The sequence below is a fragment of the Armigeres subalbatus genome, chromosome 3, assembly GCF_024139115.2.
Source record: "Armigeres subalbatus isolate Guangzhou_Male chromosome 3, GZ_Asu_2, whole genome shotgun sequence".
Lineage (NCBI taxonomy): Eukaryota > Metazoa > Arthropoda > Insecta > Diptera > Culicidae > Armigeres > Armigeres subalbatus.
In genome coordinates, this window is record NC_085141.1 from 79,314,854 (window position 1) to 79,333,572 (window position 18,719).

Consider the following 18,719-nt stretch of genomic DNA (forward strand, 5'->3'; position numbering starts at 1 on the left):
ATTATTATTCGGCTACAGATCTTGCGCTTTGTAGTCTTGGAAACAAGTGTTATAATTTTCTGATCATATGGTATTTGTTTACACTTGAAAATGACAGAACGATGTTCCCGTTCCCAATTATAACAGTTTTGGCTCATCAAAAGGGGATTGGATTGGATTTTGTTCGAAGATCCACTTATGTTATGCGGATATACCATGAACTTGAAGCCCTTTTCAAACTTTTTTTTGCCATCGTACCTCAATGCTTCAACGGCGTATTTGTAGGACTATATCACAACGCTTCCTTCCAACTTTACAATCACTATGCTTGATAGTTGATTTTGGAGTGATTTTACATTTACACCTTTCAAAAGTGCGTTGAATATAGACAATTCTTGAACATCAACACTGTTGATCAAATTGCTTCTCACTGGGGAGTTCAAGTGATTAGCGCTTCGATCAGCACCAATAATGTCTTAACTGGATTTGGAAGTGGTTCGTTTTTGAATTCAAATATGAAAGGTTATAGGATATTGACTTTCAAGTAATGGCTCGTTATTCAAATATAGGCTGACGTGATTCTTTTTATATTTTCTTATTTTATTATGATATGGAAATGCTAATGTCATCTTCCAAACTTAGACGTACATGTTCATGACAGAATTAGAGGCAAAAGTTTAGATTTGCATGGCGATCAGTAAATCAAAACCTATTGAATCTTGCCCACTACAACCAGCATAGTGTATGAAGAGCTGTGTAACAAAAGATCAAAAGGACAAAAAGTTGAGTGACTAAAATGTAGAATCTAAAGGTTTGGAAGCCTCCATTTTAGATGCATGAAGGCTTTTTTTCGGAAAAGGATTGGATCGTAGCAGTCATTGCCCGTTGACAGACATGTTTTTCGTAACAGCAACTTTTTTCTGTTGCAAAAACCGTTGAAACGTGTTAAGGCCGATATTTTTACGTTGATGCCGAGAACAAGTGCTCAATGTTCGAAAATAAAGCAGTAGATAAAGTGTAGCTAGACGTCCGAAGTCGATCAACACATCCTCTAATAAACTGTTAAAAAGTGAGGGACCGAAGCTTCTAAAGTGGAGCAGTACTTCTTCCACATGGCGCACATATGTCAAGCTGTGAAATACATCTTTCTGAACATCTGAAGACTTTTTCTAAGCGAGGAAAATCGAATGAAGCATATTCTAATAAGATTGGATGTCGAATCATTATTTGTTCCGAAGAAGAACAAATTATTCAACTAAGAGGAGGAAACCATTGCAGCGCTTGATGATGATGATCCGTGTTGAAAATCCACAAAAAAAACGAGATAAGGACATCATTGAAGGACCAAATCTTGCATATCTGGTGAGATCAATCTAATTTACCCATTTAAAACCATTGTATATTTCCTAACTTCAACTGTTTCCAAATCACATCTACAATAGTGAGATCAACATCACGCTCCTGAGACTGTTCGTTCCAGAGAACTCTTATATGTAGTTCCGTCGGGTCTTCAATTTATTTGCCCAAAGTAGGGCGTGAAATTTTGAAAAATTGATTAAATGTTCATAGGGAGAAGACCTGTTTAGGCAACACCTTTTGTTCCTAAAAGTTATATGTCATTAAGTGTAGTCGTATTTATCATGTTTTTAATCATTTTTATTGTTCATGATACTCGTGTACTAGCTGTACAAGTTATTCTTTTTTCAATTTAATCTTTGGGTGCTTTTCCGTATAATTTTGAGATAAAAAAAACACCAATGTATATATTTTTTAAATTTATCAAATATGAAATAAGACGCAAGTGATTTTCAAAACGTCGTGTGCGAAGCATTGAAATTTGAAATTTATACGCGCCCAAGTGATGTGCATTGTGCATATAACACAAAATTAAACAGTGGCTGCATACCGCTCTATGAAACATTCAACATCTATGGCAAACAGATTGTGATTGAACATACATAATTACATTATTTTGATCATTAACAATATACTTATTAAATTTTGTGTTAATTCGCCGAGAAACTATATTTTATGGTTCACATCTTTGCCTCTTGAGGAATCATTAAGTTTTTAAGTGTTACCAAAATATCCACTTTCATCGAAATTCATTCAAATAAATTTAGACGCCTTCCCGATGGTATAATGTGGAAAATGGAGATCAGAAATTTTAGTTTGAAAACCTTTAATACGAAAGAAAATTGATAAATAAATACAAGCAAAAAATTTCATACTATATACCTTTTCCTGCGTAAAGACAAAAGTATTTTATATGTTATTTTTCTATTTGGTATTCTGATAGACTTTGATAATAGTATATGGTATAGAGAATAATCATTAAATACTAATTGTCCATTTCTGGTTATAAAACCGGTCCACTACAGTTTTATAGATTATCTGCTAATTAAAATATTTTTTAAGTAATGATGAAAAAATGGGTGCATATTAATTTAAATCAGCATACTCATGTTATTATGTTCGATACTGTCTTTCATCTTCTTACCTCATCTTTTCAGAATTCAAGAATCTCATTTTAATTGAAACAAAACCTATTTCCTGATTTTATCAAAGATGATTTTATCAAAGATGATCATCGACGGACAATTCATTTTCCCATTTCTGAAGACAGTTAATTGCAAAACGAACTGGTGTTTACAAATGGATCGCCCATCCAGGACAAACGATTTGAAACTTGGTGAGAGAATTCCATTGTATTTATTATCAACGTATATTGAAACTATATGAGAATATATTAAAAATAAACCATCAGGGCACCCGATTGAAGCGATTTGGATAGGAAGAGTGGAATTGCCAACTTCCTATTGTTAACATTTCGTGGATAAAGGGCGGCTCTTCTCCCCATCTATTGGGTCAATCTGGGAAACGAGGGCTTAATTGTATTATTGATTGTACGAACTTTCTTCTGGAAGGAGATTCTGTACTCATTCCGTGGTTTTGCATAAGTGTCTTTGCTTATGGAACCACCCCACCCATTTTTGGCCCTTCATACAGGAGTTTGATGAAATGCATTCAATAATATAAACAGGATCAAATCGTTTGTCAGATATGACCAGTGCTATCGGCAGGTGCCTTGCTACAATAGATGGTAGTATCATCATCATCATCATGAAGGCTTTTTTTCGAAAAACTGAATAGCTTCGTTGAAAAAGGCTTGGAAGCCATAAGCAACTAAGCAACAAAATTTCGAAACAAAAACTATGGAATAATCAAAAAAATAAGATTGCTTATCACATAACTATAGGTACGAGCTGGGAGGGAGATTCAGATTCAAAAAATATGAATGTCAGTGCAGACCTAACTTTAGTTGTCATGAAACGTCACCGCAGACCTAGCTGAAAATGTTCAATAAATGGGGAGTATCGATATATCGCTTGAAAACTATAAAAAGCAGAAAATTATATTGAATATTATCAATCTATATTTGAAACGACAGTTATTGAACAAGTAAAATGCCTAATACAATCGAACTGTGAAACTCGTTTGAAAATGGTGTCCATTGTAATGAGAAAAGGAGACGTGTAGGATACATCTTCTTGCAATGTTTCCCTTTACTTATTCATTCATTATCTGCATCGCTCGTTTCACGTTTTTCAAAGTCAACCCAATCCGCAGCTACATTATTTTTTTTCTTAATTTTAATCGTGAATAGTCGGGTTTTGACGATTTGAAAAATCTGTAAAGTGTTCGTCGTTCAAATCTGGCATATATGGTGAAAGCATGGAAGAGAGATTTCGCTTTGCAACTTCCGTCTTTTCCCACCCGTTATGAAACAAGCTACTTCAATATGCAAAAGAAAACAAAAACACATTTGCCAACATGAATAATCAATCCTTGCCAACAATTTCTTTAAGTTTTTTCAAAATTCTTCATATCCAATTTTAAAAGATTTCTTATGAACCATCGGTAGATATCGATGTCGATTCATAAAGAATTTTAAATTATTAAAAAATTGCGAAGGATCTTTTCCAAAATATCGATACCGTTCAAACGGTTAAAACGATATGAATTTTCACCTTTATACTTTGTCGATATGTAAGAATTTTTGATAAGAACTTTAATTGTGGGTCTTCAGAGGAACATCGAGAGTTTTCTTTTATGCAGATTTTTATTTATATGCTTAATCGTTAATCGAACCTGGAAGAAAGAATACTGTAGAACCTTAGCTCAGAGATCTTAATCATTAGACCACAATGTAGTTCAATGGTAATAGCTAAATTGCATTAACATTCTATCCCATATAATTTTCATTCAAATATAATCAATATGTAGGGAAATTTTCCTTACCCCAAAACATCAATGTTCTTGTGAAATGGTTATTCATGACGATAAGGATATCCCTTCATAATCAAAAAGCTAATGTCGTTTCATTCAATAAATTTTTATCTCAAAAATATAAACTTCCGGGGATACTTGTCATAAGACGAGTTAATACAATCCCATTGAATTCCACCACTTAATTGTATCTTGACAGATACGTATTTCGACCTCAACAGTAAGGCCGTCTTCAGTGTCTCGTACTTGACTCGTCGACACTTCTTAATTCAATACTCCGGGAGAGAGAATTTCACGAGACACTTCATATTTCAAATTCCCGCAGTCAGAACGTTATCTGAAACTCGAGAAAGTCACGCACCGGCTTCAATGAAATCAACGAAAACATCGATGACACGCAAAACAAAAATTGGTCGATCCGTGTGACGCTTGCTTTGGTATATTTTGCTCTTCGATAATTTTCTTGCGTCATGACGTTTAATTTTATTGTTATTTCGTGTGTAGTATCTGGATCTCCCTCCCAGGGTACGAGCTTATTTTTTTTGTTATTATACTGCTTTTTTGGCAGCTTACTATGAGTTCAAAAATTATTGTTGATTCTATTGTTCAAATTTTGGCGAAAAATAAATGTAAATTCATCCGAAGGTTATATCCTTCAGCAGCAAATGTAGTCAAGATTTAGATACCTTACTCACAATAAGTAATTGTGATAACAGGAAATAATATTTTATTCATTTCTTGAAAATGGTGAAACTGATCAATGTTACCCCGGTGATCAACGTTCTCTCGGATTACGGTAGTTTCAAATCTAAGAACCTTGGTTACCATGATCGTTTTTGCTTGCGTACCAATCTAGTGTACACTGAACTGTGTTCAGAGTTCATATCAAAGTAGACGGAGACACGCTCTTGGCTCATGTTCTGTTCAGAATGCATATCTGCTTTCAAGAGGCTTGAATGTCTCCTTTCAAGAGGCTCGCTAGCCTCCTTTCGAGAGAATCGGAACTCTTGTTTGAAGAGGCTTGTAAGGTTCCTTTCACGAAGTCCATTTTCAAGAGGCACAGAAGCCTTTAGAAGTCATCAAAGTCTAGGAAACTTGATGTATAAACCTAATTTGAATTGCAAAGTTTCACAGAATAACGAAGATTCCAGACAACATTTTAGAGAGCCATAAATTGCGTTAATTTTCAGGTCCGTTTTCCATATGTCTTATGAGTAATGCGTATTTTCATTAACAGCGAAAAAATAGGGGTTACCTTAAGGCCCAAATTACCGTAATCCAGTCATTGACAAGAAAACAGCCACGTGCTTGTACCACCCCCAGGAAAAAATCCGCCCACTGAGGAGAAAATGCATTCCCCAGCTGAATCGGGGAAGCACTCTTGTTTTAAAACTACATCAACATATAGTGGTGACTTCAATACATCCGTGGGATGCTTCATTTGGATGAATTTCGTAATATTATTTGAAAAAACTGCCTTTTGCAGAAAATATTGCAAAGTTGAAAAAATATTTTTCCAGGAGGGGAAACCGTCGATTTACTCTCACGCTCTCTTATACTTTGCAGATACTCGAAAATCATCGTTCAGTGTTGCGTGTTGATTTGTTCTATATGTTATGCTATGTACGTAAACATCAAGCAATAATCTATGAAAATGATACTTTTCATGCTATATATTGACACTAAATATTAGATGTGAGCTAGAACTGTAAAAACGCAAGCATTCATAAGCAACGCAGGTTATTTATTTTTTCATAATTCAAGTGTTGATAATGTAATGTAACGCTAAAATAATAATGTAATGCTAAAACGGCATCACTTTTCATGTACACAGAGAGAAGGCCGATCATATGGTCATGTAAACAAACCATTGAATCTGGACGAACATGTGAGAAGGTAGGCAACTGCATCATAATTTTACATTCATGTAAAATGCATGTAGGAAATTGTGTAATAAGGAGAAGGATGCACAACAAATCAATCTAAGATGCATGTTTGAAGTTGTTTATGCGTATCACTGTAATCTGTGCGCTGTACAGGTATTGAAAAGGACGTTAATATTTTGTGGAAATATATAGAGTTTGATACCTTTTGAAATGTTTGTGTACTTTGTACAAAATCAGATCTGAGCGAATGAGTAGGCTCTCCGCAAAAAAAAGAAGCGAACAGCAAGAAAAAGAAGTCGATTTGATGTATGACATTTGAACCTTAATAAACTTAAAAGTTCAAACTTAAAAGTGCACCAAGCGCCAACAGAAAATTACCCATTTGCCAGAGGCGTCGCGTCCGCATGTGCAACCTGTGCACTGCACAGGTGGCAATTTTATCTCCAACATTTAAACTCTCGATAGATTTCTTGTCTTTATAATCCAAAAATATATTTGAATTATGTGCCTTTGGTGGATGCTTTATGCAAATTTGACAATTAGATACATAAACAGAAAATAGGATTTTTATAGGCGGCATGTGATGTGAGGCAACCAAATCCTACGATGGGGGATCCTACGTTATATTTTTCTCTACGACTCACCCACCGACACCAATGAAAATAGATACTGTGCGTGCCTTTCGTGTAGGGCGAAAAAGCTTTCACTACTACATTCGAACGAGCTCCCATAAGAAGCCGTGCAAATATGTACGTCACCATTTGCTGTTTACATTTTCCATCATCCACTAATACCCTTGCATTCGGTCTTCTTACTTACCTTTATCTATGCTCATTGGCCGCAAACGCTTTGCCATGCATCATACACGTATTATTTTGTATGTGTGAATCATCTGCTCTAACCGCAATCGGCTATGTATAGGTAGACAAAACGTTCTTCGCTTGCAGTGCACGGTTTGGTGCCTATCTGAGATGAGATGTGCCTTCTCGTATCTCGAAATGGGACCATTTTTGAACCAGTTGCTGATAGGTTGATTTTGACAACTGCGTACGTACCCGTTTGTTTATCGAAGCTCGGAAGGGAAGCTGTTTCTGATATCGGCAGTGTTGTCAAGAATGATTATAGTTTCTGCACGATGAAAACTTAGGAGAAACTTATTTACAAAAGTTCAAATATATATTGTTTCACTCCTCAGTCCTCAACTTCTTTTGAGCACCATTATTTAGCATAACTGTGAGAACTTGTAAAAATCATTAAAATTGCCAATGGAACGATTGTAAATCCTTGGAATTAGTGGCACATCGAAATCTTCTTCTACGAAGCCCAGTTTTTAAGTGACTTGTTAGAAATTAAATCACAAATAGTTCGTTACGGTTTTATTCCATCTTGAATTAAGAGAAAACTGAATTTTCTTGTTTGATGATTAGTTTCAAAGTGGCGATGAGCGTTTCTATTTGAAATAATATATTTTCTTAGATAAATTTCCGTCATTTCACAACGCTTATTGCAGTACACAAGTTAAATGACAATTCAACAAAGTCATTTAATGTATATTGAAGTCACTCTGTTTACATATGGTTCAATAAAAATAAAATTTAATGATTTCAACAAATAATCAATATTTCTGACAACACTTGCCGGGATGGTGTTGGTAGTGGCTGAAAAACACAACAGGGAACAAAGCAAGAATTAAGAAGAAAAATAAGAAGCCAGTTGGCACATCTCATCTCAGGTGCCTATCGGTTCAAACAGCGCATGCGCGACTCGGTGAAGAGAGCGCGATCGGAACAGAATCGAAAGAGAAGAGTAAAGTGCGCGTATTTCTGCTCCATCAAAGCTTTCCATGACGAAAGTTCCGCTTTGAATAAACACCGCGAAGCAAAAGCGCTTTTGACAGATGTTTGATATTGAATGGGATGGCCCGTTTACATATCCACTAATCCTTTTTTTTCTTGAGCAAGGGTAAACGTAAATCTGCAACCAGACACCTGAGGAGGTAACTCAGGTAGTGTGGGGATGGGCATGTCATATAACTCTTACCCGACCCACTAAAACCAAAACCCTTTCGCCAGTCCGTACCCCCGGCCCGCAATTAAGCAATACATCAGGGGGGACTATTGAGAACGCTCACGCCTATGCTAACGCACTTGATGTCAATACACACAACATCGACTTCAATGGTGGCTACCTCACCACCCGTCGATCGCAAGCTATGATAGTAACCTAGCTGTCCGTATCATAATCTCACGTTGGAGACGAGCACCCCGCCAACAACCACCGCGCGTGAACCGCAATGACCTCTATATCTACATACTGAGGTCCCCGCAGCCCACCCGCGACATGTTGGTTGTCGGGGTGAGCAAAGTGTTCACTGCATCACAGGTGCCCTTACTGCACTCGTTGGTTTTGTTCAAGACGCCACCACCGCTGCAGTTTCGACATGGGGCCGTCCAGAAACCACGTGGTCATATATGGGGGGAGGGGGGGGTTTGCAAAATGACCACGATAAGCCACATGGGGGGAGGGGGTGTTGCTCTCGAACCACGTGGTTTTTTTTACACGAAAAACTTTTGGTGATTAACAATAGCGGTGTAAAAAATACAAATCATTAAAATTCAATGATTTAATCATTAAACGCAAAGCGCATCTAAGGGCCGATGTCCACGTAGCGTCTTTTCAACTCAGCGTTAAAAAGACGTAGGTGTACATTGAGAAAAATCGATAACGCAGTGTCGGTCGCAACGCCGATGCATATCTGCATTATTTGACCATCTTAGCCTAAGATCCTATATCCATACAAAAATAAACGAAAAAACAAGTTGCCATTCCTCAATTTCCACAAAAAAAATTTGGAAAGGAAAAATGGAAAAATATTTTTTTTTAAATCCGCCGCGGATGGTTTTTGGCATCACGCCGCCGACACTTTTGCATCAGCGGACTGCAGCTACAATTTTGAAAAATGTTCATGTTTTTACAATAATCCAAGAAAAAATCTTAAGAAGAAAAATTCAAAACAATTTCTTGTGGATATTCAGGAAAAATCAAGTAAAGAAATTTCCTGTAAAAACTTTGACATTACTTCATACAATCCTGATAAAGTGCTGGCATTCAGAATTTTTTTTTGAACAATTCTCTCTGAAAAATTTTGCTTGGAAATTTTGCTACAAATTGATAATGAAAAAAAAACAAAACATCTCCAGTGTAAATTCCGAAAATTTTTCCTTAAAACTCCGAAAAAAAAATCCATGTGAATTCTGTCTGAAAATTAAAAACAGTCCCGTGGGAAATACATATAATTTTCGGTGGAAAAACATTCTTATGAATTTCTTCGACAAGATCTTCCGAATCTTCACCAGAAATTCTTCTTCATTTACAAAAGAAGTTTTTCGATCAATTTGAGAAGTGCACTTCAAAATGTTCAGTCTCCAGTTAGCCTTGCGAGGATTGCCAATCCGGAGATGACGAGTTCGATTCTCGTTCCTGTCTAGTATGTTTTCGGGTGGGAAACATTCTCGACACCCTAGGTATAGTGTATCCATCGTACTTGCTACACAAGATATATAATCGTGCAATTGCTGGCATATAAAAGCTTTCAATTTATAACTGAGGAAATGCTAGTAGAATATACTAAGTTGAAAAGCTGATCAACTTCCAGTTGGAATATGGAGCCAATGCCAAATGAAACACTTTGATATTCCCGTTGATTTTTTTTTTCAATTTTGGAATTTTGAAATGAAATTTTTTCGGAATACTTTTTTACGCTCTTTGTGAATTCTATTACATTTTTTTTTAATTTTCCAAGTATTTTTTTTATTCGAGGCATTATTTAGAATTTCCACGGAAGAGTATGGATTATCTTCAAAAAATTCTTTGGATTTTCAAAGAATAAATCTTTAGAATTCTCAAGGTCCATATTTTTTGAATTTGACCCAGAAATCATTTCAAAATTTCATCGGGATGTCATTTTGATTTCTTTGTAGGTTCAGCTAAACATTGCTTTAAATCTTTACCATGCAAAGATGCACAGGAAATGATTTAGAAAGTTTAAAGAATTTTCACATTTCACAATCTTTAAAATTTTGATTTAATTTTTCAAGGAATTCCTACTGGAAATGCTTCAAAAGTACGACCTTTACAAGTACTACAAAAGTACATTTTTTTTCGTTATTTCCACTTGTAAAAACATCGGAATTGGTGTTTCAGTCGAACTTTTTTCGATTTCCTACTGGAAAATCTTAGGAATTTCTATCGGAAATATTTTGGCATATTCCGAATAATTTCTATTGGAAATTTAAAAAAAACTGCTGAAAATTTCTAAGAATTTCTTTTGGAAAACGAAAAAAAAATCCATTGGAAATTTAGAAGAATTTCCTTTGAAGATTAATTAAAGTTGCCCAGGATTTTGAAAAAAATCTTCACAGATTCTGTAAAAAAGTAAGCTGGATTTTTTTTCTAATTTACACTGGAAATTCTTCGGAATTTGATGTTTATTGGAATTGGAAATATTTATTGGAAAAAGGTTATGACATAGAGAAGCTTGGATTTGAAAAATCAACATGAAATTCTAAATAAAATGCTTTTTAAATTCATAAAAGGGTCTTAGAACTAAGGAGATTCCTGCGATATGAAAAAAAGTGGCAGTGTTCCAGAAAAAAAACACTCCAATTCCTAAAACAATCTGGGTTAAAAAATAGTGTTATAATAACGATTGAAATTGAATTTCAAAACAAATCTCAACCCTTTCAGGAATGATGGGTCATATATGCCCAGCGTTTTAGATTGTCTATAAAATCACAAAAGAGAACTAGGCCACCATTTTCTTCAGCAAATCAATCAAGACATTTGCAATGTTCTCATCATCGGTATATACCCAATCCGATGAAATAAGCATATGATACTAATTTCCATTAACATGAGATCCAAGAGACAAGGTACCCAAAATTATCTTGAGTCAACATCAAGTTGCACAATGACTATGAGGTTTGTTCACAAACTGTTTTTGTAGGGCCTTAGAAACACTGTGTTCACGGACTTGAATGATCAAGTAGTGCAAACATTACGACAAAGTCTGTAGTAGCTTGTATAAATAATAATTAAAGTCATATCAACCCAATGGACCTACTGGGATATTATATCATACATCATTCATAAGTTGGTTAATTGGATAAATCGAATGATCCGAACTCCAAAATAATAATCTATATAAAAGGAATCTATAGGGATATTCAGTGATGAACCTTATTAAAAAAAACACTAATGAAAAAATTTAAAAAAAAATTAAAAATATAGGATATTTTGGAAAATTTCTAAACCATTATAAATTTTTCTCAAAATTTTTATTAGATATTCGCGAGTCCACTTTTTTTTGTATCCTCCTGATGCATTGAAGGTGTGCGAGTTCTAGATATCCTAATACCTGATACACATTACATGATAACATCATCAAAATTTTTGACTTCATGAAAATTTATAATTTCCATGCTGGGTTTAGTTTGATTTTGACTCAATTGAAATTGTCCATCTTCAAAATTGATCGGATTAACCATATGTTTTAGTTACATAAGGTTTTTTTTTTTAATTTTTGTACTTGAAAAAAACCACGTGGTCATAGGGGGGGAGGGGGGGGGGTTCGCCAAATGACCACGATAAGCCACATGGGGGGAGGGGGGGTTGAAAATCTTCAAAAATATGACCACGTGGTTTCTGGATGGCCCCCATAATCTGTTGAGATGCTGTGTTCACCGCATTCCATATAGCTTCCTTCCGGCACATCCTCTCGACGAGATTGTCCGGGGTTGTATCCATACCACTAATAAGCAGCATGGCATTGCATTCTACCTTGAATCGCGGGCATGCGAACATCACATGCTCTGCCGATTCTACCTCACCTACACATTCAGGACACTCCGCAGAATCTGCGAAGCCAAACCTGTGTAGGAATTTTTAAAAGCAACCATGTTCAGACAACACCTGTGTTAGGTGGAAGTTGACTTGACCATGCTTCCTATCAACCCAGTTGGACATATCCGGAATTAATCTGTGGGTCCAACGACCTTTGACTGCGGTGTCCCATGCTCTTTGCCATTTAAGCAACGAAGCTGCTCTCTTGACACGTCGCACTTGCACCGAGTCCCTTTCGTTGTAGCACTCCACATCTTCCTCTAGGAGTATGTCAATCGGCATCATTCCAGCTATAACGCACACCGCCTCATATGATATGGTGCGATATGCGCTCGCGACACGTAGACACATCAGCCGGTGTACTCTGATCAATTTCTTTACATTGTACTCGGCTTTTAGTGCTACGGCCCATGCCGGCACGCCATAACGGATGATAGACAATGCTACGCCAGCTATCAGCCTACGCACTTGACTATGCACCGCCGATCTGTTGGACATCATTCGTGATAAAGATTTTCTCGCCAATGAAGCCCGCTGACATGCATAATCGGCTAATAAAATTGAGCTTATTGTCAATTATCACGCCCAGATGCTTAAGAGACCCCACGGAGTTAACTGTGCCGGTCCCTACTCTTATCCTCGCTTGCTGCAACCCATAGCGGTTATGCACCACCACGACTTCCGTCTTGTGATGTGCAAGGGACAACCGCCTCGAGTTGAGCCATTCCTCCACTCTGACAATCGCGTATGAAGCCTTCATTCTGACTTCGTCGAGAGTGTCTCCTGTTACCTATTGCATTACGTCATCCGCGAAGCCTACAATCTTCACACCGGCCGGGAGACTTAAGCGTAATACTCCGTCGTACAGTATCCTGCACAAGTAATCCGGAAGTCTCAATCGGTGCAGGGAGTCAGCAATATCTTCCCGGCTAGCATTGTTAAACGCATTTTTACATCAAGTGTAATCAATGCGCAGTACCTAATACCTCTTCTATTTAACCCTCTCGCTATCTTGGCCGTATCCATTACCGATCAAATTGCTTCGATGGTAGAACGGCCCTTACGGAAACCATACTGGTTGCTGGATAAGCCACCAGCACACTCTGTATAAGCCGACAATCTATTCAGGATGACCCTCTCTAGCAGCTTTCCAGCTGTATCGAGTAGGCAAATTGGTCTCTATGCCGAAGGGTCCCCCGGCTGTTTGCCGGGCTTCGGTAATAGCACCAATTTCTGCCGTTTTTCAGGAGGCACCTCCTAAACATATCTGGATCAGCAAGAATGGCGTGTTTAAGGGCCAGGTTTGGAATCCCATCAGGGCCTTGCGTCCTAGTGAACTTAAGTTTTCTTAAGATATTCTAGGTCTGGGCTGACGAAAGTCACCGCCCCATCCCAAATGCCACAGTAGCGAAGAGTTGTAGTATCTTCAGTGCGGCAGCTGCCACTTGAAGACCTTCTTTAAACTTTTGTAATAATGAATTTTGATTAACGTATAAAGGCGTTATAAATGTTTTCGATACATTAGTGCTACATAGTTCCTATTATTTACCTACCTACCTGGATACCTGATTGGCTACAGCGTCGATACACCTATGCCTGGCGTATTGTAGAACTGCATAATCGTCGGTCTTGGGCGATGTTCCTCCAGTTTCCTCGAACGTTCAGGGTCCCCAGGTCCGATACCACCGCGTGCAGCCAGCGTGTTCGTGCCCTTCCACGTAGTCGCCGGCCCCTATCTGGTTCTCTGTTGAATATTGTTTTCGCTATCCTTTCTTCCGACATTCGCACTAAGTGACCAGCCCACTGAAGTCTGCCGTATTTCATACGATTCACAATAATTTCTTCGTTCTTTTCTTTCTCCGATTATTATTATTGTACGCAGCACTTTTCGCTCGAAAACCCCGAAAGCTCTCCGGTCCGCTTCTTGTAATGGCCATGCTTCATGTCCATAAAGGGCCACTGGTAGAATCAGAGTTTTGTATAGAGCAAATTTCGTTTCCGTCTCCATATTGCGGGACCTAAGCTGGTTACGTAATCCGTAAAAGGCCCTATTTGCAGCAGCAATACGTCTTTTCACTTCAAGGGAAACGTAATTGTCACATGTCACAAGTGTTCCAAGGTAAACAAATTCTTCAACAACTTCAAACACATTCCCACCAAACACTACCTCTGCACCAACACCACTAGGTCTTTCCCTATCTCTACCTGCTACCATGTAATTTGTCTTGGTAGAGTTGATGGTTAAGCCTATCCTCGCCGTCTCTTTCTTCATTGGGACAAAATACTTCACTACTGCTCTGCGATCAATTCCAATAAGGTCGATTATTTACTTATTTGAGAAAAAACATGGTATACAAAGTTTTACCCTTTTCAAAATATAGTCTAGATCAATAATAATAAATAATCAATTATGGTGGAAAACTAAGAATGCAAAGTGGCTTTTTGTGACCAAGTCCACAAGTCCAGATTTTTTTTCAATTGAAATCTAAGAGTGTGCTGCCAACATTTGTTTGAATTGGCGCGTAATCCCTCTTTTTGAGTTTATTCAGGACTAACCTGCTGATCTGGGTTCGGATTTATCACTCACTCACGCGACAACAGGTTCTGGGTTCAAACCCGTCCCTCGTCGTTCTATCCGGATAAAAAAGTTGTGAGAATACTTCCTCACAGGGAACATGAAAAATTGCATTCCTCTAGTAGATGGATTAGTTCTAGGTTTCTATTCATTTGAGTGAGTATTCCGAAGCCTGGTACTGATTCAAATGAAAATCGCAGGCCATAATTAAGCGGCGGGTGCTTCAAATATTGTTCCAAAAAGTTTTGGTGAATCGTGTCGATATACTTAAATAAAAATTGCTAATTTAATATGAAGCCTAACATAGTAAGCAGTGTCCTCTGCAGCCTTGCGAGTCAAGGCGTAGGATAACGATTCCTTTAAAAAAATATTATATGGTAAAAAAAACATCTCTTCACATCGCTAAATCTAATCCAATATTGGTTAAAAAAATTGATTCTCTAATGAAAACTAATCAGCTAGGAATGAACAGCGACAAGAAAAATTACACTATTCCAAGTGGACATAGTTTTTTTTCCTACAAGTTGAAACTGCATTTACGCAATAAATCGTTTATACTTTTTGCCTTTCTCGTACAACGAAATTGTACCGAAAGGTTATCATTTCACTCCAAAAACGAACTTTTTATAGAAGTGTGTCTGTATGCACAAAAACTAAGAAAAACATTAGACATCTTTTCATGTAGTAATCCTAAACCGATGTTCTTGCAAAGATTGGGAGCAAATTGGGTTGGGTTTTTGTCATTCCCTCTATATTTCGTATAAACATTCACAGCTGTTCCGTTTTCCATAAGACGTGCTAGTACTATCCCGTTACGTTTTTCGACCTCAACAGTCAGTCCGTCTTCAGTGTCTCGAGTCAAGTACGAGACATTGAAGACAGCCTTACTGTTGATGGCGAAATACGTATCTATAAAATTAAAATCAAGTGGTGAAATTAAATGGGATAGCACTGAATCGTTTTATAACATATGAAGACATTCCACTAAAAAGCTCTACATAATTTGCTTAACTTTTTCTGTGTATCATTAGTTTAGAACTGAATTCCGTATGACTTACTCATGTTATCTCAACAATTTGCAAGGATCCAACTAAAATTACGTGCTTGGCAGCACGCGCTCTACCTTCTGCAGATGTTGGATATGTGTTTTTCTTTTCTGTTCCGATCAAATTAGTGCCAATTTAGTGGTTGCGACGCGGTGCTCAGTGGCGTGGATATCGCAATTTTACTTTGACTGTTGAACTCCTTTTTTATAGGTTGAGGAAAATGGGGTATGTTGGCCATTCTCAGCATTCTAACATTTTCTGGCCCCTCTTTTAGGTGACCATGAATACACATTTGAAACTAATAGTCGAAGCTGCCGTGCATCCATACAAACATGAGTGATATCATTGAAATTTAGTACGGTGAAGTATAGGGAATTAAATTCAAAACTCAACAAGAGGATCTGATGTTCCATGCATGTAAATGATTTTTAAATAGCTCCCTTTTGTACTTCATACCATGATAGTGGGACCTCTGCAACTGTCATTATAAGAAATGTTCGCTATAGGAAGGTTTTCGGCGCCGAGGGACCACTGCCTAGATTTCAATATTGTGTCAAAACAAAGATAGACCGTCTTGATCCATATTCCCCTAATGTGCCACGCGCTAGCACTCAAATTTGGGCAGACGCGCCGGATTACGGCAGTGGCTTTAATCATCGTCCACGGTGATCGTGTCCGAGGACGCACCACTTTCGATGCACTCTGTGCTTGATGTGCGGTGAATGCATGAGCGCCACCAGCACCCGTCGTTGTTGGTAGAAGCTCACCATGTTCTGTACGTGTATTGAGGTAATAATGATGGATGACCGCTCCACTATGCTACCCGGTGGACCATGATGAGGGCGTTTGCGGTAGTTTGGCACCGTGTGATTACCGAAGCAATTAGCAAAGTCACGAAAATGAAAAGATTGAATAATGGCCGTGGGAGGATAGGGCATACAATTTGACACTGTTGGGTTGATGAACTTATGGGAGGTAACGCATTACTGATGATTTAGAATAATTTCATAAAATTTTCTGTAATACAATTCCCATGAAAATGTCCGTTACTTACGACCATGTGTTTTTTTTCCACAGCTAAGGGATTAGACCATGTGGCAGAAAATATCCTCTCCTACCTAGACGCCAAATCCCTCTGTAGAGCGGAACGGGTTTGCAAAGAATGGTCCCGCGTCATATCGGAGGGTATGCTATGGAAAAAACTAATAGAACGAAACGTCCGTACAGATTCCCTTTGGAGGGGTCTTGCAGAAAGGAAAGGGTGGTAAGTTTTAAATTAATATTAAATATCTTTGAGATTCATCTTCTGTATCCCTTGCGCTTCAGGATCAAATACCTGTTCATACCGCGACCGGGCGTGACACATCGGCCGCACAAATTCTACCGAGAGCTGTTCCCCAAGATCATGAAAGACATCGAAGCGATCGAAACCAACTGGCGCACCGGTCATCACAACCTGCAGCGGATAAACTGTCGATCGGAGAACTCCAAGGGGGTGTACTGTTTACAGTACGATGACGACAAAATCGTGTCCGGCCTGCGGGACAACACCATCAAGATTTGGGACCGCAACTCGCTGCAGTGCTGCAAGGTTGTTGTTTCACACCGAAACGTAGCCCGGGATGTTGTCAGTAGTTCTAATTTCACTCTGTTCAATGTTGTAGATTTTGACTGGACACACTGGATCGGTGCTGTGCCTTCAGTACGACGACAAGGTCATTATCAGCGGTTCCAGTGATTCGACGGTACGCGTGTGGGACGTCAATACCGGCGATATGGTGAATACTTTGATACATCACTGTGAAGCGGTACTGCATTTACGATTCAACAACGGCATGATGGTGACCTGCTCGAAGGTAGTGATGTTAAATCGTATAAAGTACAAAGAGATTTAATGTTGGCTTTATGTTGTAGGACCGATCGATTGCCGTGTGGGACATGACGTCACCGACGGAGATTGCTTTGCGACGGGTGTTGGTAGGGCATCGGGCTGCAGTCAATGTGGTGGACTTTGACGAGAAGTACATCGTGTCGGCGTCCGGTGACCGCACGATAAAGGTATGGAACACCTCGACGTGCGAGTTTGTGCGTACTCTTAACGGTCATAAGCGGGGCATTGCATGCCTTCAGTACCGGGATCGACTGGTCGTGAGCGGTAGTTCAGACAATTCTATAAGGTAACTAATTTGCAGAACATCAGAGATTAGTGTATCAAGTCTACATTTCTACGTTTTGTTACAGACTTTGGGATATTGAGTGCGGTACCTGTTTGCGGATTCTAGAGGGCCATGAGGAGCTCGTTCGTTGCATTCGTTTCGATTCTAAGCGCATCGTAAGCGGAGCGTACGACGGCAAAATCAAGGTGTGGGATCTCCAAGCTGCCTTAGACATTCGAGCGCAAACCAACACACTGTGCTTGAAGACGTTAGTGGTAAGTTCCATCTGATGTCGTTGAGCAATCCAGAGATGTAACGCAATTTTCATATGTCTCGTAGGAACACACGGGTCGCGTGTTCCGACTACAGTTCGATGAGTTCCAGATTGTGAGCAGTTCACACGACGATACCATTCTGATATGGGACTTCCTCAACTGTTCGCAGAAGGAAGATACCAGCACACCCCAAACACTGGTCCAGGTGGGCCGAAGTCCATCACGTGAGTATTCATCCTCTTCCGCTGCTGGTGGCCGTGCACAGCCTCAGCAAGAGACTGACGACGACGATGCGTATTGAATGTGTAGTAATAGTAGTTGTGACCTAGTGATAACAAGAATCGAACGTTTGAATAATTTTATGGCAACATTAAACTGAATATCCTTCTACAAAAGAAAGAAAGCTTACAAGAACAACAAAATTTAATCTCAGTAGTTACAACATACACAAACAGTGAAACAATGCACGCAAGCCAATTTTGCACCAATGGATTCATATTTCAGTTTTGCTAACTCCTGACTATTTTTAAGGGCCTTTCCTCGTTCAGCCGTTGCTCGACATTAGAACTTGCGAAAGGAATTATTTGTCGGTAAAAGATTAGTGATAAATA

The 18,719-nt window shown here is 38.5% G+C and overlaps 1 protein-coding gene across 2 annotated transcripts in view; it reads left to right on the top strand.

Moving 5' to 3' along the window:
• Positions 1-18,483, top strand: part of LOC134221141 (beta-TrCP) — a 154,465-nt gene extending 135,982 nt beyond the window's left edge. For both annotated transcript variants that reach the window (XM_062700330.1, XM_062700331.1), the window contains exons 4-9: positions 16,755-16,941; positions 17,004-17,268; positions 17,342-17,533; positions 17,592-17,854; positions 17,919-18,108; positions 18,173-18,483. In XM_062700330.1, coding sequence (XP_062556314.1) covers positions 16,755-16,941; positions 17,004-17,268; positions 17,342-17,533; positions 17,592-17,854; positions 17,919-18,108; positions 18,173-18,409 — 1,334 coding nt within the window. In that variant the 3' untranslated portion in view covers positions 18,410-18,483. The remainder of the gene's footprint in view (positions 1-16,754; positions 16,942-17,003; positions 17,269-17,341; positions 17,534-17,591; positions 17,855-17,918; positions 18,109-18,172) is intronic.
• Positions 18,484-18,719: the final 236 nt, after the last annotated feature.